Below are 26,418 nucleotides of genomic sequence, written 5' to 3'. Positions count from 1 at the left end.
ACAATCAAAAAAAAATGAAGTATAGAACTAAACAGAGAATTCTCAACAGAGGAGTCTCAAATGGCTGAGAATCACTCAAAAGAAATATTCAACATCCTCAGTCATCAGGGAAATATAAATGAAAATAACCCTAAGAATGGCTAGGGTAAAATGTCAAGTGACAGCTTATGATATTGAGGACATAGAGAAAGAGGAACACTCCTCCATTATTGGTGGGATTGCAAACTAGCAAAACCACTCTGGAATCAATTGGTTTCTCAGAACATGGAAATATTTCTACCTGAAGACCCAGCTATACGGCTCCTAGACATATACCCAAAAGATGCTTCACCATACCCTAAGGACATTTGCTCCACTATGTTCAGAGCAGCTTTATTTGCAATAGCCAGAAACTGGAAGCAACCCAGATAGCCCTCAACTGAAGAAATGATATAGAAAATGTGGTACATTTACACAATAGAATGCTATTCAGTGATTAAAAACAAGGACATCATGAATTTTACAAGCAAATGGATGGAACTAGAAAATACCATCCTGAGTGAGGTAACGCACACCCAAAAGGGCAGGATATGAATACTAATATACTCACTGATAAGTGGATATTAGCCACAGAGTTCAGAATACCCATGATACACCCCATCGACTGTAAGAATTTAAAGAGTGAAGGCCCAAGTGAGGATGCTTGAATCCCACTTAGAAGGGGAAACAAAACAATCATTGGAGGCAGAAGGAGAGAGGGAGGGAGGGAAGGATCTGGGTGGGACAGAGGAGGATAGGGGTATGGGGTGGAGCAGGATCAGGCATGCAGAGAGACAGGAGAGGGGCCCAGATGGCCAAGAGAATTAATGGAAATAAGTAACTGCCAGGTAGAAGGTAGGGATAGGGAACATTCTTTAGAAAGTCCCGGAGAGGAGGGATGAGGGAGCCCCCAGGAGTCAATGCAGGTGATCTTAGCTGAAATGCCCAACAGTGGGGCTATGGAACCTGAAGAGACTACCTGCAGTAGCCAGATTAACTCCCCAGTGGAGGGATGGGAATGACAACTCACCTACAAAGCTTTTAACCCAAAATTGATCCCATCTTAACGAAATTCAGGGACAAAGAGGGAGCAGAGACTGAAGGAATGGCTGACCAGTGACTGGCTCATTGAGACTCATCCCATGGGCAGACACCAAGTTCTCATACTGTTAATGATGCTATGTTGTGCTTGAAGACAGGAGCTTAGCATAGCATGCCTCTGAAAGGCTCTACCCAGCAGTTGGCTGAGACAAATACAGATGCCCACAGGTAAACACTGGATGGCAATCAGCAACTCCTATGGAAGAGTTAAAAGGATTGAAAGCCCTCAAGGAGATGACAACCCCACAGGAAGACAAAAGTGTCAACTAATCTGAATTCCTAGGAACTCGCAGAAACTGAGCCACTAATCAAAGACTATATAATGGTTCGTCCAGCGTCCCAGGCACATATGTAACAGAGGGCTGCGTTGTCTGGAGTCAGTGGGAAAGGATGCACCTAATCCTGCAGAGACTTGATGCACCAGGGTGGGGGGGGGGATACTGGGAGGTGTGGCTGTCCTCTCAGAAGTGAAAGGATGGGGAGAAGAACTCTCAGGGATGGAGACTAAGAGGGGGCAGCATTTTGGAATGTGAATAAATAAATACTTAAATAAATGTTTTAAAGTTGCGCTGACACATTCAAAAAGGTTTACTTTCAGGGGAGGTGTGGAGTGAGAATGTTGTACAATGGGATAGATGCTTATAGAATTGCCTCCAGGCTGATGACTAGAAAAGCGTCAAGTGGGGAAATGCTCAGTCAGTGATGTGTTTTCATGCCAGCTGAAGAATCTGGGCTTGATCCTTAGAACCCACATAAAAATCTGGGGATGGTGGCACAGCCTTCTCCTCTCAGCACTGGGGAGGCAGAGACAAGCAGTCTCCTTGGGTTCTCTCGCCAGCTAGCCTAGTCCAGCTGGTGAGTTCTGGGCAGTGAGGGACACTGACTTAGGAAAATCAAAGAAAAAGAAACAACGATAATATCAACAAAACCCCACCAATCACCACCACCACCACCACCACCACCAACAAACAGATAGAAAGGGTGATGAATAGTCCCTGTGAATAACACTCAATCTTTATGTTAGGCCCCTTAGCATACTTGTATACCTTTTGCACTATGCCCACACATAATAAAGAAAAAAATAAAATAAAAATTCTATACTTATTAACTTTACATAACACAATTCTTTGCTGATTATCTCTTTCCTTTCTTATCAATACTTAATGGAGGCCAGTTTGGTTTGACCCAACAGTTGATCTCATTCAGGGGAGACACTGCCCTTTTTCATCCACAGGAGAATTCCAAGAAACATAAATGTTGAAATCCTCCAAAGAATCAGAAAACTGTTTTCACAGAGTCATTCACAATGGTGAATTTTTTCTATTCCTTAGAGCCAGAGGAATGATTTCTGTATCATTTCAGCTAGGTGTACACCCCTCAATGATTTCATATTTACTTACATGTTGCTTGGTGTACAACAACAAACTTTATTGATTCTGCTACTCAAATTCACCTTGGTACTCTTCTGATACATCAGTCCTTTATCTTGATCAAGCATACAATAAAATTTAAATGAACTAACTATAAGGTATTTATGAATGTTCTTATTTGCATGTAGTGAGGGGGCAAAATAATAGGATTCATGATAACATTTTTCTATGTGTAGAGAAGGCGCCTTGAATTTTAGTCCCCATCATGCACATGTTTCCTTCCTCCTCATTGTGCTGTCCCTTTCCCACTCTTTAAGAGTCTCCTGTCTACTGATCTACACATCAGTGGTTCTCTCTCTCCCTCTCTTCCTCCCTCCTCTTTTCTCTTCCTCTCTATCTCTCTTGTTTCTTTCTCTCTCTCTCTCTTTTTCATCTCCTCAGTTTGAAGTCCTCTTACATGATGAGGATCTAATGTGAGGTCAGTGGATCCTTACATGCCTTCTGCATGATGTGCTGAGCTTGCATAGATGACCCATAAGAACTTTAACAATACTGCTATTTGTGGGCTTAAAAACCTCACCATGAACACATGGTTGCAACAGAAAACCTGATTTAAATATTTCTGTTTTCTTCAGTTTTCCACAATCCACTTTATTGCTCTAACTGTAAATTGGCATTTTTGTTGTTGTTGTTGTTCTACCTTCTCCTAGAACCACAGGCTGATTCCTGTTTTGTTTCTTTGTTGTGTTTGTTTTGTTTTATGTTTTGTTTTGATCCTCTGATTTTCTTTTATTAACAATGATAGGGACTGAATTGATTTCTTCTCACCTGGAACCCTGGCTGGTCTCTGAGGTCTGCTTTGGCACATGGCTTACCATACTTACATGTGAAGACATAATTTGTCCTTTCTTACTGCTAAGACTACTACTCCACCATAACTTATTCTATAGGAAGAGAACTCAGGGAGGGTCTCTGACCTTCTCAGACCACCTAGTTTAGGCTGAATGCTGGAGGATGAATATGGAAGTTCAGCTCAACGTACCTCATGCACACTTTTAAGATACATAGGGAACCCACAGAATTAGTAGTCAGTGTTGATGGTACCATGTTATACAGCAAAGCTCACTGTCAGACACAGGTTCTTCCACTTATTGAAGGCAGCTGAACATACAATTATAAAAATGTGAGGAAAAGTGTAGCCACGGCAGAATGCTTTCTTCATAAGCTCACAGGTTTTAATCATAGAGTGCATGGCCTACTGCTTCTCTTGCAAGGACACTGACCAGACAGACCTCCCACTGCCTAATGATTGATACCACACAGCAAGTACCTGATGGTCTTGCCAGGATCAGCCTCTATGGTCCAAGTGCAATGAAGGTTGTTGTCATATGGGGCAGGGTAGCCAGGAGAGAGTATGCGTCCTGATGTGGCTGCATGGACGAGACCACCACATTCCGCTGTAAAAGACAAGAGAGGGGAAGTTTACTTGGATGTCTGCCTGCCTGAATTCCTGTTTAGTTTTGCAAGCAAAGCCTAGCATGCCTGTATTAATTGATAGATGAGGAATGAGTCAGCTGCCCATCACGTCTCTTTTCCTTCTTTCTATGCTAAACTGGAACAGGTAGCCTGAACCCCCAGAGCTATCACAGCTAAGCACACAAACATTAACACTCTCTTGCCCTAGTTCTAGTGACAACAATACATGTAGCCAAAACTCCAAAGTATAGGCTGTCTATCCTTTATTCCTAGAACGTGCACATATTTGCATACCTGTCTTGGGATCTGGTGCAGAGGACTATCCTCCCAGTCATAATGCTGGCAGTTTCAGGAGTTTGGCCAGAACTACTCGCAAATGAGTATCATCTTTGGCTTGTTGATTGTTGCCTCACAGAAGGTGGAGCTGAGAGGGTGATAACCTTCACCTGAGTATCTACCCCTTCCCACAATCAGTTGCATACAATTCTGCCCTAATTACACATAGCTTTGTAGTCTCAGGGAAGGGCTAGAGTAGGTAGGTGGGGAAGAACTGGGTGTGGGAACCTCAATCTACAAGTCATGTGGGAGTTACCATGCATTCTGGGTACACACCTTCCAGTATGGCTGCTTTGAGACCACCCATGCTATTGCCAATAACTCCTCACACAATATATTATGAGGAAGTCTAGTGAACTCCTTGATTCCAAGAGCAAACTGTGGTAGACTGAACTTTGGTTTGTGGTTGGGACCTTAGCAGGAGGAGTAGATCTTGCTATGTTTACCATGGGATATAATCAGCATATATACAAACATCCCCTTTCCCAGGAACTTGTCCCAAGCCACATGGAGCATTAACTCTTTGAACTGGCTTTTCATTGGAGTCTGACCCAGTGTTACCGACTCACCCACACAGGAAGGCATAGGTTTGTCCCACACCCTTCGGTCCCCACTCAGGCATGTCAGGGTACTGCTGCCATGCATTGCATAGCCTGGGTTGCAGCTGTAGAGAACCACAGTGTCTGTGAAGTGACCATCATCTCGGATCCTGTAGCCATAGTTAGGGATGCCTGGATCCTCACATTTCACTAGGTCAAAACCTAGAGGGAGAAAGGGACAGGTGAATCAACTCAAGAGAGAACGCACTTCAGCCTTTAAATGAGAGACCGTCAAGTGTTGGAAGAAAAGGACACAGGTGTTATTCCAAGGAAAAAAGGAGTTGTGGGTTTTGGTGAGATCTAAAAGCAAATGGCATTGTTCTAAAGAGTATGGTTGCCATAGTCACCCCTCTGTCTATTTTCTGCCTCCCAAGGGCTCTGTGTTTCTGACATCACATCCCCACCTCTGGTCAGCACGCTGCTTTCTCCCGCTCAAAATGCCTTCCAGCCGTAAGCTCAGAGCTTCCACATGTAGCTCCTGTTCAACTCAGACACCCATAGTGAGAGTGTCAAATGGCTGTTGTGAGAGCGTTGTGCAAGAAAACCCACAGCACCCACCTCCTGGCAATTTCCCTACCTCCAAGATCTCAAACACCATGAGAGTTAAAAAGGTGTTGTTTGGATTTGGGAAATAACTTGGTCCATTGGTTATGTGCCTGTCTCGGGAGCACAAGACTTGAGTCTGGATCCTCAGTAACTACATAAAATGCCTGCTATGGTAGAAGATAAAAACTGGAACCCCTGGAGCTTGCCAGCAAGTCACTGAGCTCCAGGTTCAGTGAGAGACTTTGTCTCCCAAAATAAGATGGAGAACAATTGAAGAAGACACCCATCCTTAACCTCCCACCTTCATGCACATATAGAATACACGCATAACCACCAAGTCACTAATCCAAACCAGGTCTCAGGAGATCCAGACGGCCATGATCCTGTAGCCTGGTCTAGAGCCACCTGAGGACCTCAGCAGCTCAGACTGCAAAAGGAATCACAGAGCCATCTTACCATGAACCTTTAAATGAGCTGATGACCAAAATGAAGATTTAGCCACTGTGGTTCTGAGCTGTACCTCGTGTCCAAGGGAGGCAGTATTTTAGGGCTGCCTGTGGAGACAGCCTTACACTAACATATTGCTCTGTAGATCTTGATGCAAATTCCAATGATTATAAAAAGCAGAGCTAGAATGTTTGTGGAGTCATGTGGTCTGTTTGCTTCCATTCCTACCTAACCTTTCTTTGCTAAATTAGATTAAATTTGAAAATGGATCTGCAACTTTCCACACTGTTTGCCTGTCGAGCTTGCAAGCCTTTGAGGAGAATTGCTCTTTACATTTGCAATCTGGTTTTACTCCAGGGAGCTTTAAATAAGCAAGACAAAGTCTTGCTCCTTTTTGATGGAATGGAAAGGAAAGTGCAGGCTTCTGTTCCTTTCCTGGGCTGCACCCCACCACAGCTTTCTTTTGCAAAGTTCCCCGATCTGCAGTATCAGACTTCACTGGCCACAGAATCATTATCTTCACAGTAACTTCGCTCTGTTTTCAAATGCTAACCATGTAGGAAAACTGAAATGCAAGAGCAGAAGCACCTGTCATGTTACTGCAGAGGGACAGTTTGAATTGCCACAATTCAGTGTGGGAATAAGAAAAGGGCCTCAGTTGCATGCAGCCCTGGGGCTTTGCAATGATGCCATCTCCGTGAAATACTGGAGTCTTGTGCAGCATAAGCACAAGTCTCCCTGAACCCTGGTGCTGCACTAGGCCTGAGTGATGTAAGCCCGGATCGTTCTGATGCTGTTGAACATGGCTTTGGAATTCGGACGGGATGTCATCTAAACTGTACTCAGGGGGCAATCCTGCCCAGGCCCTGCATCAACAGGGGACAGAATGATCAGCTAGGTGGCAGTGACCTCACACCTCCAGGAAGGTTCCATTGGCTAGAGCAAACATGGTGCCCAAATGTCCCTTCTTCTGAAACTGAGTGTGCTTAGTATCATCCCAGGTGCACGTACACTTGGGAATCCATTAAACAAAAGAGGTTTAGGCAGAAAATCATAAACACCGTGAAGACAATGTTGAGCCTTATTGTCAGTGCTATTGTATTAGGATCCCTAACCAACTAAAGCATTAAGCTAGTGTGCCACTTTGCTCAATAGTCCACCCAGGTCTTGTCATAGACCAACTGCAGGCCACCTAGAAACCCTCTCCAGACTTTATTCCCCCACCCCCAAGATAGCCACAGCCTACAGAGTATCTGAAGTTCACCCACCATCATCCAAAAGTTCATCTGCCAAGAGCAGCCGGAATCCAGATATTGTAAATTCATAAAAATGTCATATGTAGATCCATATTCAGAATGTGCACAAGTTAAAAACCCTCAGTTGGATTTCTATGGTGGGCTGTTGATAAGATTGAGTGAACTGGGTGTTTGATCAGGTTTTTAAACTGTACACATGCTTGGAATCTTTGAAAGTTGCCTGTTTAGTGCAATGGTCTCAATCATAGTTGGGTTAGGGTACGGTTTCCATTCCACTAATGCATGTCATATAATTGTGCACATGCGTGTGCACACGCAGGCACACACACACACACACACACACACACACACACACACACACACGAATATCCATTCACACAGAGAGATTAACCCAACACACAGAGACCCACTTTAAGTGAGATGAGAATGTATACAGACAAATGGCCACAGCGGCTATCCAGTTTCACAATAAATCATGTCTTCCATGAAGAAAGAGCACAGCCCCCAGAAGACATTGTTTTGTGTTGATGTGTGCTTGCATTTATGAAACAAGAGCAGCAATGCTCTTGGGAATTCAGCGAATGGTTTCAGTATTGCCTGTTCACCACTGCCCAGATGGTCTACAAATGTTAGTTTCTCTGATAGCACTCAGAACATGTATTCTTCATGCTGAGCAAATATGCTTTTTGTGGGACCAAATCTCCTAGCTCCACAAGGATTTTTATTCCACAATGATCTTAGTTGAACATTTTCTCCTCTTCTAATGGCTTATTTGAGGCAAGAAAAAGGAATCAAAAAAGAAACAAGAGAGAGAGATAATGCATATCAGTAAAAATTTCAACTAAATTTGATGTGGAGCCAGGTTTTATAGAATTATGTTTAGTTCCTTTTCTAATCACTTAGTTGAGAAATTTGTTTGTGCCACATGTCAGGCCAAGGAGGGAAGGAAGCGATTTATTGATGAGAGGGAACATTATCAGGAAGACAGACAGAGGCTTCCTAGGTTATGTGCTATTTTTTTCTTTACCTTTATTATTTGTTCCAAAGGTCACAAAAAAATATGTTGCCTCATAAAAGTTCTGCACTCAAGTCTTCACACCTGTAGGCTTACCTAGTTCTTCTGTGAGATACATCCTTCCACTCTGGAAGGTGGGGGAGTATTTGGCCATCCCATAACTCACTTGTCAAATTGTCAATCCACCAAAGAGAGCATGTTCTCCTGAATTTCTAATGGCTTGTTAATTGACACAGTTACAACAGAAATCAGACACTTCTACCTGGGAGTTGCATAGATGAGATGTTGGTTGATATTTTAATGGAATGAGAGGAAGGTATATCATCTTCCAGAGATATGTCTGAGTCCCTTGCACTACAAAGAAGCTTAGTCACAAGCCATGAAACAGGGTACTGTCTGTGTGGGTACTCGGGTTTGACCAGAGTCTGCCTAGGGCTCCAGCCTTCAAGCTACCCATCTCTGTAGACACATGGAGTCCCATGTCTGACTCTCTGGGTGTCCAGGAATGCAGGTCTACCATGATGCTAGAAGATCAACCCATACCATCTGCTCCGAGAATAATCTAACACTACTTTCAAATTTGATAAAGGGATTTGTAACTACAGAAGTCTAAAGTTATTCACATCACTAGGATGTTAAATCTTCACGGTTTTAGGAGAAAATTTTTTTACTACAATACATTTTTTAATTCCAAGTTACTAGAAGACATTTTATTTGAATCTACAAAAATTATGTCTATGAAAAAGAGACATCTTCGATATAATGTAAAGTTAAAAAAGATTTTGAAATAGTTTATATGAATGCCACTAAACAATGATAGCTTAAAAATATTGACAAGTAACCTCCCCTATAATGAAGCCACAGGCTGCCAGGGACAGGCTAAATACTGCCTGTACATTTTCTTCATGCCACAGGAACTTTGAAAAAAATAAATCAAGTTATTTGTGTCAAAACATTATGAGGAGCTATAGTCTATGCCTGAATATTTAGTCATTTTGCTTCTGTCTCTCTTCTAGAGATTTCTTCATAAGTCATCGTTGCAGCAAGAATTTGATGTGTTCTAGTCAAAACAAGATCCAAACATCAAGTATATTAAAATTACTCCCCAATATCTTTTGTAATGATTATGCATTTTGATATTCCTTACACAACCTCTTTTCTTAGACATGCCTTTATCTTACAGTTCTCCCAAATCTAATGAGGATTTAGTGATAGAAGTAGACTGAATATCCATCCTCTAATTTCCTAACTAAAGCTTCCCTTTACATGTATCCCTCTGTGTGATAAGGACCTGGAGTTGGGTATTAATAACTCTGGCTATGTGACCCAGAGAATGTGCCTTTTCTGCTCAGTGACCTATAGAATATGGTTAGAGGAGGCACCTGTCGCCCTAGTGTCTTCTCCTGGGAGTAACTGAAACCATCAGACACGGCAAACCAGTACCTCACAGTTTTACATAAAGCATTTCAATGTGGGCAGTGTTTTAGCCATGACAAAATAATCATTTTCTTAGTAATCTAGAAAAGCTTAGCACCTCTAAAATGTGGATAATGATTTCACACATCTGCTTCAGAAAGGAAAGGTATACTGAAAAAAAAATCCAAACATCCATTTTGTTAACTCTAGTAGCAGCTTTATGAAATGAGAGGTTGGTATGGGGTTACTGCTTAAACTAATTTTTGTGACTTACTTGAGAAGAAGAGTTAATTAATATTGAACTTCTTGAAGTCTTAATTGACCTGTGTTTAAAAATACAACTCATAAGAATAAAATTCTCTAAGTGCAGTGTTTGCATTTGGTTTGAAAATATCAAGTTATAATCTGTGTCACTCCGTGGTCATGGTTACTATAGGTTTCCATTGATTTATAAGGCAATGTAATTTTTCATTGATTGACCTAATTTCCCCCACATATTAAGTATTTTTCTGCATATTATCTTTTTCTTTTTTTTAAGAATATATTAAAGACAGGTTTATTGGAAAGCTGCTTTTGGGTGAGATCACTGGCTCAAAGGCCGAAAGTCAGAGAAGTTACTATGGGGAGAGAGAATGGGGTGGCATGGGAGAGAAAAGAGAGAGAGAGAGGGAGAGAGAGGGAGAGAGAGGGAGAGAGAGAGAGAGAGAGAGAGAGAGAGAGAAGAAGAAGAAGAAGAAGAAGAAGAAGAAGAAGAAGAAGAAGAAGAAGAAGAAGAAGAAGAAGAAGAAGAGGAAGAAGAAGAAGAAGAGGAAGAAGAAGAAGGAGGAGGAGGAGGAGAAGGAGGAGGAGGAGAAGGAGGAGGAGGAAGAAAGAGCCCACACATTGTCTTTTAACATCACTTTTTATTATTTTTGATGTGAGACCCCCCCGTGTCAAGAAATTGCGAATTTTCAGTAAAATGACAATAGTGATCAAGATGTACTCAAATTGAAATGTGAGCTCCTGACCTCTGGGAAGAGACAGGAAAGTCAAGAGGTCTATGATGGAGGTCAGATAATGATATGCCTCCTGTTGCCCCTAAAAGCTCCCAGTGCATTTTATCAAATAACTCATGACTGTACAATAAAAATACACTAATATTTTTTTAATTAAAGGATAAAACAAGGTTAATGAAGATAAGGTCTCTTCAAGTTGATCCTGAAATATTACTACACCACTCTGAATTTGTCTACATCTAATTTGTCTAAATTATAAACAAAACAAAATAAAACAAAACAAAACAAAACAAAACAAAACAAAAAGCTTTATATCTGGTTGGCTCTGCCCTAATGGAAGAAGCCAAGAATCGGGACACCAGCCACTCCGAGGTGTCTATGTAGAGGAATTCATATTCCTCACCCTCTGATTTCTCATTACATCTTCATCCTTTTTGTATTTCAGGGCAGGGTTGTATAGAGCAGGGAAAAGTTCAGCAGAGCAGCCGACTGAAGTTCTGACTCACCTGGAGCCATTCTCCACACACCAAGCTTGAAACTCCAGCCAAGAACCTTGATTCCCTTGCTAAGACGCTGTCATCAGTTTTGAGCCCCACAGGAAGGACAGCAAATGCTTCAGAACTCAAGGAATGCTGCCCAGGGGTCATCACAGCCACATGGGTGAGCCTCCATGTGGCATGGCCCCGAGGACTGTGTGTTCTGAGGACTCCATGCTGTTATGGAGTTCTGCTCTGTTTAATGCCCTTACATCCCTCTCAATCTAAGAATTGTATGGAAACTTAAAGGAGGCTTCCAGCCCTCCCCTGGACAGTGTCTCTGGCATTCACAGTACTAAAGCTTGATCTCTCTCAGGCATTGCTGCTGGAGCAGATTACTGATTCTATCCGCATCCCAGAGAAGAGCTTAGAGATATAAATTGTCAACAATGACTCCCACCCTAGGAAACATGTGGAAAAATAAAGACGTTGTTAGTGAAGCTAGGTTGAGATGGTTTCTGATGTAGAAAATCTTAGGGAACAATCTGAGGTTCAGAAAGGCACACTCTCATTAGTCAAGCTGGGGACCTTTATGGTCAGGGAACAAGAACAATGGCAGCACTGGCTGACGTGATTTGTACCGAGGCTGGACTGGTGATGGTTGATTTCTTATACCCATTTTTGCCTTCAGTTTTGTGATGTGATTTATTAAGAATTGCTGATGAGTAGATATGCATTTTTAGAATTTAAGGTAAATAATGACTTTTTTAAAACAGAAGTTTAGATTTGTGATTCTTTTAAGATTCTTTCGAGATTACTTTTAAAGATAAATAACAAAATTACTTCTTTACTTGTAATTGCAAATTGTTGCTACCTGCTTGCTGAGAAAACTGCCTTGCTTGCTTACATTTTGTTAATCTATAGCTAGTTGGTTAAGAACGTATGTGGCCTTTTGAGAATAATTTGTGTTCTTTACCTGTACTACCTAATGTTATCTCCTGTAAAGGTACTGAGAAACACATTGTTATTTTTATAATCATTCACTATAAGCAAAACTAAAATGTAATCACATTGTAACCGTATTCTGCTTGAAAGATTTTGCTGGGATACCTAAGCCATGGAAGAAAGAATAAAGTGAAGTATGGTGTGGTAAATTATGGTGCAGTGTGGCTGGAACATTGTCTCTCCCATCCATGAACTATGTATGCATGTATAAAGTTTGTGTGAATGGGGGCTGAAACATTGTTCCTTCCATTCACCAGTCATGTGAATTTATGTCTGTATGTGTGGAATATTTGGAGTTAGCTTGCTGAAGCTTTGCTCTAACCATTCTATGTGTGAATATGTACATGTCTGTCTGTACGTCTGTATCCATGATGTAGTTATGAATGTATATTTGGGTATATGAAGTCATTGAACTCTGCCTTTCATTTTATCTAATGTGTGTGTGTGTGTGTGTGTGTGTGTGTGTTTGAATTTTCTCTCTTTCCTTCTCTTTTTTTGCTGGCTCCAAGGACTTAAAAGAGTTCATAGTTTTCCACTGGCCACAGAGAGTGCCAGCCCCAGTAAATTAAGCTTTGTTTCCTCAGAAAACAGTCAGCTGAGCACCTTTTCTAATCATTGGCTGCCTTTGGCAGCAGCCCCTGCAGGCATCCGGATCTACCCTGGACAGTGGTTCAAAACACTGACCCCCAACAGCTGCCTTCCTCAGTTTATCCACCACATGGATGCCAACACCAGAGTCATTGGCAAACTGTTGGGCTCAGGGAATAGAGGAAAGAAGCCCCACTTTCTGCTCTGTAACCAAGAAGCTAAATACTGGCAAGGCATTTTGCTAAATGGTGGAGGAGAAGACGTGGTATAGAAGCACATAAAGATGTCTAGGTACTGTCGGGAAGAAAACCATTTGGATAGTTCTAGAAGGAAGTACAGGTACCTTACCAAGTCCTCAAACCAGAGTGAAACATACTGGAAAGGAAATTCTTGGGCATGGCAGAGAAAAAAACATTATTGTACATAGAGAAGTATGGTAGTCATGATTCCCAGTGTACCAGAGAAGAATGAATGATGTGCAGCCCACCTATAACATCTGTATCTGCTGAAGCTGGATGTCAAAGAGGTGGAATCAGATGCGTAGAATGGAGGAGGAGATGAGTTGGGGGATACAAAACACAATGCCCTGACACTCATGTATCACTAAGCCTGGCTCACATTGCTGTAGAGGTGCTGGGAGTGGCATACAAACAACCATACACCCACAGGGATACTCGGAATGACACACACCACAGACCTAGCATTTAAGAGTCCATTTGTGGTCATGTGGAGCAGAATGGAGTGAGAGCAGATAGGGAGGCAGAGTCGCTGCAAAACTATCAAAGGTAGGGTTAGAGGACAGTAGTTCAGATGAGCACATGTTAGCTCATGTGGAGGAGGGAGAGCAGGGCTCTCAAAGCAGAAAGGGTGTGCACTGAGCACAAGCAAGGATCAGGTACCTGTGTTAGGTGGTATCTGAACTTGAGCCCAGCACTGACTCAGAGATCAGCACTCACTAAAGCTTCCTGATGTGTTGGGGAAGCACAGAACCTTTAATTGATGATAATTAGGAGCTAAATAAACATATTTCAGAGACTATTCACACACAGGAGAAGGCATTTTGGGTCCTCTTAGGTTCCAGTTGGAAAATAAGACTTATGACTTAGCGTAGATTGTGACAATTGTTTAGCAACCTGACAAGAAGTGCCCCTGTGCCACCCCAGCTGAAGCACAGCAGGTCACTCAAGCTTTGGAACCTCATTTGCTGGTCTTGCTCCTGGTCCTTCCCAAAGACATGTGCAAGCTGTCCATTCCCATCTTTTTAAATGAAGGGAGGGACATAGGTGACAAGAGGAGGCACAGACCATTTGAGCTTCCAAGTTAACATTCCCAGAGTCTTTGCAGGTTTCACCATCACAGGGAAGCATCTTAGTTACATGGCCTGGTATGAACAGTTTTCTAGCATTTCTGTTCAGTATAACCATATACTGTAGCTTTTTGTTTTCACATTTAATTTCGATTATAAATTTGAAGGTGGAACTGACACTCTGATATAAAAGTGAAATTTCAATAGTAATCTTCAAAATCTAATTTAATTAAAATCTCTGACGATGAAACTTTTGATACTAATCAATCATATCTAGTAATTCTCTCAGATCAGTCAAATTTATTTTTATTGATGAAAGATATTTGTGGGCAAAATAACTTCTCTCGTGTGTTTTTGCATATACACATGTTCATGCCAGACATAGATGTTATGTGTCTTCTTAAATTACTCTTTGAGACACATTCTCCCAGTGAGCTTATAGCCTACCATCTTGGCCAGATTGCCTTCTCAGTGAGCCTGGCCATCTACCTCTCTTTGTGTCCTCAAACTTTCCAACTATGTACTGCTAAGGACATGCTTCTAAGGTGAGTTCTGGGAACTGAACTCAGGTCCTCATGCTTGTAAGGCAAGCAATTTGCTGATGGCATTATCTCCCTAAGCCAATATATTTGTTCTTTTTATATTATTTTTTTGGGTAGAATACATTAATGGATGTCAAAACTAAAGAGGCATGGAGGAAGAGAAGCAGACAGAGACAGAATGCACAGACATGACTGCTCTCCTTATCTAGCTGAGGATTCATTCTAAGGTATATATATATATATATATATATATATATATATATATATATATATCACCTTTGTTTTACTCACTGGTTACTGAGACCATAAAGCACATTGTCTACTCCTGATTTATGCTGAAGAAGAGCATTAGATGCTAAAGAGTTAAAAATAAAAAATCCTTGTTCATTGAGAGCTTGTGGTTGGTTCTGGTTGAACACCAACATGTAACAGTTACCATGTTGCTACGTGTGTGTGCAGACTCATGTGCATGTAGACTCCAGATATAGCTGATAGGTGTCTTCCTCAATTACTTTCCACATTACTTTCTTGAGACACGTTCTCCCACCGAGCCTATAGCAGATGTTAGCAGAACATCATGTGTTCACTCAACACACAGTGAACAGGTAATAGCTTCACTGGATAAAACACCATACTTCACTGTACAGTCGCAGCCACTTCCAGGGCTCAACCTCACGAGTGGTGTCATAGATCCATCAGCGAGTGTCTAAGGACGAGTGAGGTCACCCTTGTGTTGGTGGCCCCCAGCCAAGGAGGTCACATGCCGAGTTACATGGTTTCTTGAGGGTCCATGACAACAGGAGAGGAGCACAGGAAAGCCCATGTATAGGCAGCCACTCTCTGAGTGTATGGCTGCTTCTAAATGAGCCACCTGTGCTTCCCTTGGGGACAAGGTGCTGACGAGAAGCCACACAGGTGAGCCTAGACGTGGTGGCTCTTCCTTTAGTTTCACAAGTGCACATACAAACAATGTTCATGCAGACACTTTTACACAGGAGTAATGAGGAGAAGTACAGCTGTCACCTCAGCTAACAACATTCCACATTTCATAGGAGAAGTACCAATGTCTTCAACATAGGACAGGACAAGCTAGTGGTTTACAAATAGTTAATTTAGTTATTTAAAGTATAGCTTCCCCCCTCAAGGGTCTGCTTTTCCTTTCTCTCTCTCTTTTTTTTCAAATTTGCTTTTCTAGAAATAATATGTCAAAGTAGTATTTTTGTTTTACACTTTGAAATTCCACAATTTATTAAAATGCCTAGACGGTTCTAAGCATCTGCTTGTCTGGCAGGAGAGTCTGTGGTAACTGTGGAGTCCTCCTGGACAAAGATGGGTGAAAATTTATAAGCTAAAAATAGTTTTACATAATTCTCTAATAAATATTCATTCTACAAAGTGAGATAGAAAATGAAGCTAGATTGACCACGGAGCTTAAAACCTGGACTATCAGCACAAATAAAGTCAACCTGCAAGGGGAAGGTGGTGACAAAAGTGACTCCATCAGCACAGCCCAGATGCCAAAATGCAGCACGTACAAATTCTAATGTGCCTTCAAGATTTAAAATTCCCTTTAAACATACTCTTTCCACAATGTTTCTAAGAGTCCTCCACGTTTGTGTGACATTCAATTACATAATTATTTTTAAAGTTGGGAATAGCCTCTACAAGAAATCATTTATATGCAAATGTTGGAGAAACAATTAGGGAAACATTCAATTATGTATATGTATGTATACATATATATATATATATATATATATATATATTTAGAAGTATATTTTTTCAGCATTCAACTTCTATTCCCATTGTCTAAAACTCAGTACTGCATATATTCATGTTTATTTAATTTTCATGATAATATCCAAATTGGCACCTCTAAAAATACTTTTTATACACTCTGGGCAATACATTCTTCCCACCTACTGTTGGCTTAGTAGCTTGAGGTGGCTGGTCCAGACCCTGGTAACTTATTTAGGAATATGGTCCTTTATGTGACCCTCACATGGCCAGGACTTGTCTGGCCATGACAGAACACATGGTCTATGCCACGTGAGGGAGATTGAAGTTACTCATAACATAATCTGAGGTGAGGCTCTAAGGCAGAATGTTAGGACTAGGACCGGTGCAGTCAAGTAAAATGTTCAAAGCCTGGCAATCCTCAGGTTTCCTGAGGCAGTGTGAGGTTGAGGGCTTCCTAAATAAATGCTTCATATCCACTAAGGAGTTTTAACCCAAATACTGGGAAAGGGGAGAACAGGTAGCTAGGGGAGGGGAATGCAAGCCAGTTTGCGTCTCCATGCTTGCCCTAGAGAAAAAGCCTGCCATCGGGCTCCACCCTATGCAGCTCTCAGAGGCCTCCATGATTGGGTAAGACATACTTTGAGAGGTTGGACTGCAGCTCTTTTCAGTTGCTTAGGATGAATCTTACACTTTTCAAACACTCAACATCATGCTAAACATGTCTTCGGTTGAGAGTCATAAGATAACTCAGAGATTTCCACTGCCCAAGGATCTTGGGAGCAATGCAACCAGTACTTCAGTGTTAAGTTTCCCCTAGCTGGCCCACACCTGTTCCCCATATGCCTTTGAGGACAGTTCTTGGCATAGCTACTAGGAACAGTTAAGGATGTTTTAGACACACCCTTTCAATGCATTCTTCCCTCCTCAGTCTATAAAGATTGTTACCATGCATGGTAACTTCCTTCTTCCTCTTCACTCTCTTTGTGGCCCCTGCCTGAGTCCTGCCCCTCTCTCTTCTATTGAACCTAGGCCATGGGCATCTTTAATAACCAGCCAGGGATAACTTGAGGGAGAAGGTTTACATAGCATCATTTGGTGTATATGAGGATCTCCTCAGGGGCAATATTTTAGCATTTGAATATCTAGCAGCACCAGCAGCACCAGTCCAAAGAATGGCTGAATGACAGCGAGCTGCCAGTCTGACTAACTCCTGAGTGCCAGGCTGCCCTCTCTCTGCTGCTTCTTAAGTCAAGAATGAGCAGCCACCCATGCAGTAGAGAAAGCTCCATAATGCCCTAACGGGATCAGTACAAACTCTAAACATGAAGTAAAGATACATTTCACAACCCAAACTGCTCCCAGCAGAACACTGTATCTATAAATGTCACCTCTCCTGTCCTGTGAGGTCAGCCATTGCTGGTTTTCCTTCATGCTCCTTGGAGTATGCAACCTCCTGCTTCCTAAGCTCCTTCTCCTTGGCCACACCACTATCCCTTCCCCGGAGCCCTTCCTAGGAGCTGAAGCCAAGAACACAGGGAGTCTCCTATTTTAACTCCCAGTGATGTAGTTATTCAAGAAATTCCCAGAAGCTGTCGGTCTGTCTTATTCTGTCTTACTGGACAAAGAGTGTCCATTACTGTCTAAACCAGTTTGTGTCTTAAGATGGAATATACAGTTTTGGAGCTTGTTACACTGCCGCTTGTGCCTGTTAAGCACTACATATACTCCGGAACGTCTTATGAATCCTGCTACAAATTAAAAGATCTGTGTTCTTGCTTTTTATTCCTTTATTTCATTGTTTCTGTTACTCCATGTAGGCCATAACCTGGAAACACAACCCTGACCCTTAATGTATAAAGCATGCCATACATTCATTTTACCATGATTTAATTGATATCCATTTTAATCTAGATAATGAGTTTGTAGCTACCAATGACTAAACTAAAAGAACAACATTTCTAGTGAATTCCATGTTTACTGAAATATAAGCTTCAGTGCTTGTCCACATAAAGCAACTAGCAAATGGGCTTTCAAAATCAACAAGATAAATTTGTGCCCTGAAAGTTTTAATACTTCCTAATTTCCGCAAGAAATTGGAAGGGTTTAAAAATAGCATTCAATCAGAAATATGAAGCAGTGGAAATTTCAAAATGAGTTTAGTAATAATAATTCATGTGGATAGAACAGAAGCTGGCAAGTTTCCTGTTTCTCCACAAATTGAGTTTCCAAAGAGGGAATCCCATTGGCCCCACGCTGTGCCAATGTAAGGATGCTCACAGCGCATGCACATATTAAGACAGACACAAACATGGATTATTTTACATCACATAAATTTTAGCACAGACATCTTCATTAGAAATACAAAGTGGTTTTATTTTGGTCATAGTAAATTGAGTTAGAGGATGTAACAAGAGCTGAATGTGAAAGCTCAGATTTGTGTGAGTCAATCCCCAGGCAGGTGAGTGGCTGAATAGATTCACAACAGAAACAGAGAATCCCCTCCTGTTCTTTTGTTTGAGATTTACTTTCTCCTTGAGGGCCAGGCTCTCCTGGAACTGGTCATCCTGCTGCCTCCTCACTCTCATCACCCTATCACCAGGATTATACGGATGGGCAACCATCCAATCTGTTTGCATTTCTTGATGAAATTCAAGATTTCCTTGATTTTATTTTCTGAAAACAAAACAAAAGCAAAAACAAAAACAAAACCAAACCAAACCACAGTGTCTGAATGTGTCTTTCATTTGAAAGTATCAGTGAAGGTGTGAACATCCATTCTATTCAGCAAGGGATAATATGATTGAGTCATTACAAAACAAAACCAAACCACAGTGTCTGAATGTGTCTTTCATTTGAAAGTATCAGTGAAGGTGTGAGCATCCACTCTAGTCAGCAAGGGATAATATCATTGAGTCATCACACACTGAACTTCAATTACTTTATTGTCTAAGAGGACAAATCAGTAATCTCTGATCCTACACAGGCCTGATCTACACTGACCTGACTACAAAGAGAGGCACATTGTCATTAGTGGAAGATTCTAGAAAGGAAAATGATTCCCAGCACCTACATGATCGCCACAGACATGTTACTATCTTACCCTTTTAACTCATGTTTCTTTGGCCAAGATGCATAATGTGCTGGGTTCCAGTGAGTTAATCAAAGCAGAAGGAATTCCATGGAGTCCTAGCCTCTAGGACTAGCACATTCCCAAGATACCAAGCTTTGTGGCCATGGAGGTCCTAGGAAAGAGCCAGGTGCCCTACTCAGGGTCAAAAGAAGGCCACCCCTATTTCATTCAAAAGCTACAATCAAACACAGGGGCATATGAATGGCCTCACAGCAGACATCCTGATCCTCTTGCTTTTATAGTCTTCCTGCCCTCACTTCCTCATTGTTTTCTGGGTCTCACGTGTAGAGCATGTATTGGAGGAGTATCAGTTTGGGTTGGGCATGCCATGGTCAGAAGTTTCCAGTAATGGATTTCTGTAATTGTCCTCATTTACTATGAGAAAACATCCCTTTGATGAGATGTAAAAGGTACACTTACTCAAGAATCTTTCTTCTCTCTGTTTTTCCCATGAAGAAATACTAACCAGGGATAAGTCCAACTGGTCTTCTTTTACGCTCTAAACATGAGGGTTGTGTAACACAGCATCAGAAGAGACAGGAGGGAAACATTCTTGCGATCATAACAAATATACTAAATCTTTTTCAGCACTAAATACACTTTGGTGTTTTCTTTTCCATTTCTTTGAATTTCAAGACTAAAAATATCCAGGGTTAATTGCTTATTTTTAGAAGAAAGTGGGAATGGGCCTGTGGCTGGGAAAACAGTTGGCCACACCAAACCGAGTCTTGATGCTGGTCTCCAGATACCCACCTGCACATCCTCTTCCTACACCTAGTCCCTGAGACGCAGTCTGACAAGCCAAGTGTCATTCTTGGCACTCACTGTTGATTGCCATTTGTCCTACAATTCCATATTCTTGGCCAGCTTCACGCTCCATGCTTCTCAGTCTTTGAGGCCTTTCTCATGTTCCCTCAGCCCAACATCCCCACATGGGATTCTATCACAAGGGGTTATTTGCAGATTAGTGCCTTCAAACGAATGTTTATTTAAACATGAAAAATTGGCAATATTGTCACAATTAAAATAGCCATCACTGTCCTTGTGCAAAAGTGAAAAAGAATTTATGAGTTTGAATCCATTATGTGATTTTTATTTTTGGTTGTGAGATGAGCCTTTAACAGCGTAGCCATCTCTGCAGCCCATGACTTTTATTTTTTAGGTCATTATGAAGGATGACTTAATGTAGGTAACACGTGTCAGTTTCTGTCAACCCATGACCTGCCTTCCTGACAAGGGGGTCTAGGTATCTGAGACTTTTACTGATCTTAGATGATCCTGAACAAGTGTAGTGTATTGATGACAGATAAAGACAGTAATTGTTGCTTTTTATTACCACTAAAAAGGTGGTGGTGAGAGATTCCATCATCTCAGCTCCATAAAACTTGGTATTTTATAGTGTTTGGTGACATCATCTGTCGTCCTTCATTTTATTTCTCCCTTAAGTTATGAGCTTTGACAATAGTCATTGTCATTAAGGTCTTTAAGTGCCCTTCTCTGGGTTCTCTTATCTTCCTCTAAATCCCGGTGGCCAGTAACACCACAGCAGTTCTGACAGCAAGAGCAATTCAAGTTGTAAAAAATAAAGAGCAAATTGTTTATATATGAAAAAAAAACCCACAAACCAAAGAAAACCTAGCTGAGGCATTATACAGAAGGCTGCAAAGACTGGTCCTGAGCTAACACCTCTTTAATAGAGGTGATTCCGCAGACTCTCAGGGAATCCTAAGTACTGACCTTGGCAACTTTACATTAGCCCAGTCAAGCAACTAACAACCTCCCTGGGAATTTTTTTTCCTAGCCTCCTAGTTTATCTTTGTCACGATCGGGAAGTTAGCAGAGGAGAAAATCCATCCAATTAAAAGGCAGAAGATGGGGCTGTATGGTCCACCTCTACCTCCAATTTGCCCTTTGATGTTGAGTTAATCAGACAGGGATCATCTCCATCACTTATTCCCTTAAATGCAGTAAGAACAATCTTCTCCCTTCTCCCTCAGAGAGGTGAACGAAGACTTAGGTTCTGACTGCACTGCACCTCACTTTGAGGCAGCAGAAGTAGCATGGACTTTAAGTTCAAGATGAAACATCCATTTCACAGATCAACATCTTCTGAGGATCGCTATCAGATTTGGCCATGATTATTTTTTAATGGCATCTTATGATATTTTAAGCTTTTTTTCTGCTATGTATCTAAAAATTCACTGTGAGGATGTAACATTACGATGCAAGCCAAAGACTGTAAAGTCATATGGGGATTTATCTCATAGATAGAACTGAATTCTCGAAGGTAGAGGTGCCTCTCCTCTTTACAAAATATCCTTCCTGTTTCACAATACATCTTGGAGTTCTTTCCAGGTCCTTTCAGCAGTCTGTGTCTCTATTGTATTTGAATTGCCATTGTGACATTTCCCCTGGAAGTCATTTGTGTCAAGAAATGGATTACACACCACACAGTTTTATGGGCTGGTTTCTCTCTCAGAAGCAGTGTAAAAGCATGGTGTACTGAGTTATAAGAGACAGACAGAGGGTGGTAATGGGGGAAGGATGGGGAGGGGAAGCCCATATAGAAGGGGAGAGGGATGGGTTAGGGGAATAACAATCGAAATGTAAATAAGAAATACTCAAGTTAATAAAGATTAAAAGAGAGGAGAGAGAGAGAGAGAGAGAGAGAGAGAGAGAGAGAGAGAGAGAGAGAGAGACAGATGTGATTCCGTGTAGAGATAGGAAAGGTGACAAAGACACAATCACAGGAGCTATGTGCCACATTGTCACAGCCTTGACATTTAAACTGACCCTCCTCATGATGTTACTTTTACATGGAACAACACAGTCTGAGTACATAATTTCTCTTTTAAATTACAGAATATTTTGTAGTAGGCAAAATAGGTTTGCGGCCCATTAAAATTAAGTTTATTCTTCTCCAAAGTTGAATGTCACCACATTGTCCTTGGAAGAAAATTCACTAGGCAATTATCTCAATAGTAACCCCCAAATTAAATATGGTCAATCTAGTAATAGCTAGTTAAAGATTTATGACCAATTATGGAAACTGAACTGAGAACTGGAGGATGTCAAGGTAAATTATAGATAAAAATAAAAACTGTGTTGCCACTTATAAGTCCCCCACTATTTCCACCCTACCTCCACCCTTGTTACTCTCTACCACCACCTCCTCCATTACTTCCTCGGGCTCAGCTCATTCCCAAGTCTTTCATCTAATCCACTGGTGCTCTAAGTAGGTGGACTGCAGCATTTTCCTTGACTAATTCTTAAGTGACCCAAGACCAAGGTGGCTTTATTAAGTTCCAATCCAAGAAAACCTTGGCCTCTGGATCTTACTTTTATCTCGGGTGGGAGGTAAACCTGTCATGTTGTAAGGCTTACAGGAGGCCCTTGCTGCTGTGGGGTTAACAGTTTCTTTGTGTTCTGAGCACCTAGCTCCAATGTCCATATGGTGTCACGACCTTCCCCATTCCCCTTGAGGGCATGATATTATCCCTGGGCTCAGTCCTGCCTCCAGTGCTTCATCTACCTCACTCTACACAGACCTCTTCTGTATCATCCACATGACTGTTTATAAGTGACCTATATTGGACAACTAAGGCCTAGGATCTTCCACAAATACATTATCACAGGTCATGTGCACAGTCACATGATTATCTCAGATGATTTACCTGATAATCAATAAAGAGAGACACACAATGGACTATTAACAGAAGATCACTTGGATGATAGCACACACACACACACACACACACACACACACACACACACACAGTCTATAAAGCATAAAGGGGTTGGGACCATATAGATAGCAAGTGCACAGGTGAACAGAAGCTTAACAGACAGGGAGCTGTAGATACTTGTTAAGGTATGGATCAGATGCTTTGATCCCAAACATATAGCAGGATTATCTCTTAGGGGCCTGTGTTGTAGAATAATAACCAGCTTCTATGGCAGCAAGATTCCAACAGAGAGCAGAGGGGACATAAGCAAGCACGGAAGAAGGAGCTTGACACTGTAAAGATGGCTCAGTGGGTATGAATGCTAGCTGTGTAAGTATGAAGAAGGACCTGAGTTCAAGTCTCCAGCACCCATGTAGAGACCTGGCTGTGACTGTTCTCATCTGTAATACCAGCCAAACCTAGGCAGAGACAGAGAAACTGCTGTGGGCATGCTTCAAGTTCAGTCAGAAAGCTTGTTTCAGGAGAAAAAGACAGCGATAGAACAGGACACATGATGTCCTCCTCTTCTCCATTCTTTGAGCCCATGTATTTAGATGCATGCATTTACACACATACACACACACACACACACACATACATACACACACACAGACACACAGACACACACATGCACCCCCCCCACACACACAGAATTCTCACATACCCGTTCAAACACCTTTAAAAAAGTACAAAACATACAATATCAACAATGACAAAACAGAACACTACCTGACCAACATCACAACCTTAAGCCCTGTTTTGGTATCAGTGTGTATCAAGGTATAGTATGGGCTTCTAATTAATTTGAGACATTCCTCAAAGTCCCTTGCTGAGGAAAACCATGTTGCATGGATCAATTCTTTTCTTTTGGTTCTTATTTCTATCTCAGTCTTACTGGTTACACAAAGACTTCACCTATGTGTTGTCTTAGGTGCTCTTACTTAGTTGTCATGTGACAAGGCAGGGTCCCCAGATACAACTCTACTCTGCTGGGGTCATGCTGTCTTCTGTGAAAGGAGAGGTGGTGACTTAAGATAAAATTGCGAGGGACCAAAATTAGCAATCAGTTTACTAGTAAGAAATAGGACAAGTCATTTCTAAGACTAAACCCTGATGACAAGCCCATTACTTTTATTACACTTATTTGTTTGTTTATTTATTTATTTTGTGTGTGTGTTTGTGTGTGTTTGTGTGTGTTTGTGTGTGTGTGTGTGTGTGTGTGTGTATGTGTAGGGGTGCATATATGCCATCAATTACATGTAGAGTTCAGCAGACAGCTTGCAGAGTCTTTTCTATCTTTCTATTATATAGATCTGAGGTATTGAACTCAGGACTCCAGTAGGTGGGAGTCACCACTGCTTACTGCCATCTTGCAAGAGCTTGCTTTGAATCTTTGTGAGCATTCCTGATAGTGCGGAGGGGCTAGCTGGACCTGTAGGGGGATTGTTACCCACAGTGCAATCTAAGGTGCACTTGAGTTAGGATATAGAAATCCAGAGAAGACATCTTGGGAGAGTGACAGCCATAGGCTCCTCGGGGCCTTCAGAGATTTGTGCAGATCAAATTATTGTATGAACAACAAAATGGAAGATGACTGTACAACCCACGGACTTTTGGCAGATGATACTTTCAAAATTATTTAAATCTATTTAAACTACTTTACTTAAATTATAAATTATTTAAAATATGAGTATCATTTCTACTATGTATGTACCCATCTATACTGTCAGTTTATGGAACTGTGTGAAGAGGAATTATGACAGACAAGGATACTAAAGGGGAGAATATGGGCACAGATGCTACAGTGATGCTGATGGTCCACTTCTGTATGGCTACCCTCTGCACACACACAAAAAACCCATTCTACTTCCTATAGTGTAAGCAGGACCTTAAACCTAGTGTGGGAGAGAAACTGCGGGTGTATAAAGGTACCACATGGGCTAGCAATGAGTTGACTGAGTAGGGTTATCCTGTGAGAGACTTCAGCAATCAGGGGATACCCTTCAGAGAGGGTTAGCCTCTGAGAGGGGTAAGCTTTGGGGCAGCAGGAACACTACTTTAAGGAGAGGTGCAATGGTAGGCAAGTGTGTGTGCCACTAAGGATCCAAGAGCCAGAGGTGTGCCTGTAGCTTAGACAACATTGAGCTTCAAAGGGTTTCATCTCTCAGCGTAGCCTGTGAGACCCTGAGGACAAACCAAGCTGTGACTCATAGGCACCCTGAGTGAATGAGTGTGGGGTATTTATGGCAATTTGTTTCACCCAGATAGGAAATCGACACCCAAAGAACTACCTATTATTTTAAAATATCTTCATAGAATTGCCTAGCAGCCAGCTCTGGGAAAACAAATCACACTTAGGACAGTTTCCAACAGTTTTCCCAGCTGTACTAATGCTTACTCGGGAGCCAAAGCTTTTTTGAATAAAGCCTACGTAGACACAATAGCGTCTCATGACAGCACTGTAAGACAACGTGCTATGTTTATCTCAATTTTCATCTCCATTGAAGTTAAATGAAAGTCTGTGACTGTTTCCCCCTGTGCAGGTTGATTTCCTCGTTTTCCTGACTCTGTTCTGTTCTACACTTTGTCTTGGTTCATTGAACAATTGTAAACACTTTTTCAAACTACTCACTCCATGGTAAGCTGCCCTGGCATAACTCCGTAGAGTGTAAACACCGTAAAGACTAAGGAGGTAAGAGGCTGGAGAGAGGGCTTGGTAGGTAAGAACAATGTTTGCTCTTGCAGGGAACCTGGGTTTGATTCCCAGCACCTACATCATGCAGCTCACAACTGTCTAAACTTCAGTTCCAGGGGGTATGACACCCCCTTGTGATCTCCTCAGCCACTCACTGAATACAGATGATGTTCACACATACATTCAAGTTAAATATTTATACACATAAAAGTTGAAAAATATTTCTAAAAAATTAGGGATGCTGTTCTTTGAATAGCATGACCTATGGAAACTGAAAGCAGCGGTCTGATTTTGATGAGGTTAGCTGTTAGACTTGTATTTGAGGATGGATAGCTTGTACAGAACTTCCAAAATCCAATTTTCAAATCTAATCAGTTATAACAGGAGAACATTGTCAAGTCCTTGAGTCTCACTCATGGTCGGGGAGGTTGGTCGGAGCATCTCTATCAGAAGTAGATATTAATTTGGATATGAAGGCAGCTTCCCAAAGAAATTATATCAACCAACCTCTTCTGGCTACCAGCCAATCCTGTAAGTATTATATGCTAATCTGCCACCTGAAGGACTAATATAGAATGTGTTTTCCCCTTTCTGCTCTCAGCCTTATGGTGTGTTCTCAGTAATTGGATAGTGTCT

The 26,418-nt window shown here is 41.6% G+C and overlaps 1 protein-coding gene across 1 annotated transcript in view; it reads right to left on the bottom strand.

Moving 5' to 3' along the window:
- The window catches only part of Csmd1 (CUB and Sushi multiple domains 1), a 1,514,424-nt gene that overhangs the window by 230,066 nt on the left and 1,257,940 nt on the right, over positions 1–26,418 (bottom strand). Inside the window, exons 24-25 of the mRNA XM_032918494.1 lie at positions 4,871–5,062; positions 3,820–3,946 (exon numbers count right to left, since the gene is read on the bottom strand). Of these exons, the coding sequence (XP_032774385.1) occupies positions 3,820–3,946; positions 4,871–5,062 (319 nt within the window). The remainder of the gene's footprint in view (positions 1–3,819; positions 3,947–4,870; positions 5,063–26,418) is intronic.

The sequence above is a fragment of the Rattus rattus genome, chromosome 13, assembly GCF_011064425.1.
Source record: "Rattus rattus isolate New Zealand chromosome 13, Rrattus_CSIRO_v1, whole genome shotgun sequence".
NCBI classification, from domain to species: domain Eukaryota; kingdom Metazoa; phylum Chordata; class Mammalia; order Rodentia; family Muridae; genus Rattus; species Rattus rattus.
This window is presented reverse-complemented; position numbering and strand designations above follow the sequence as displayed.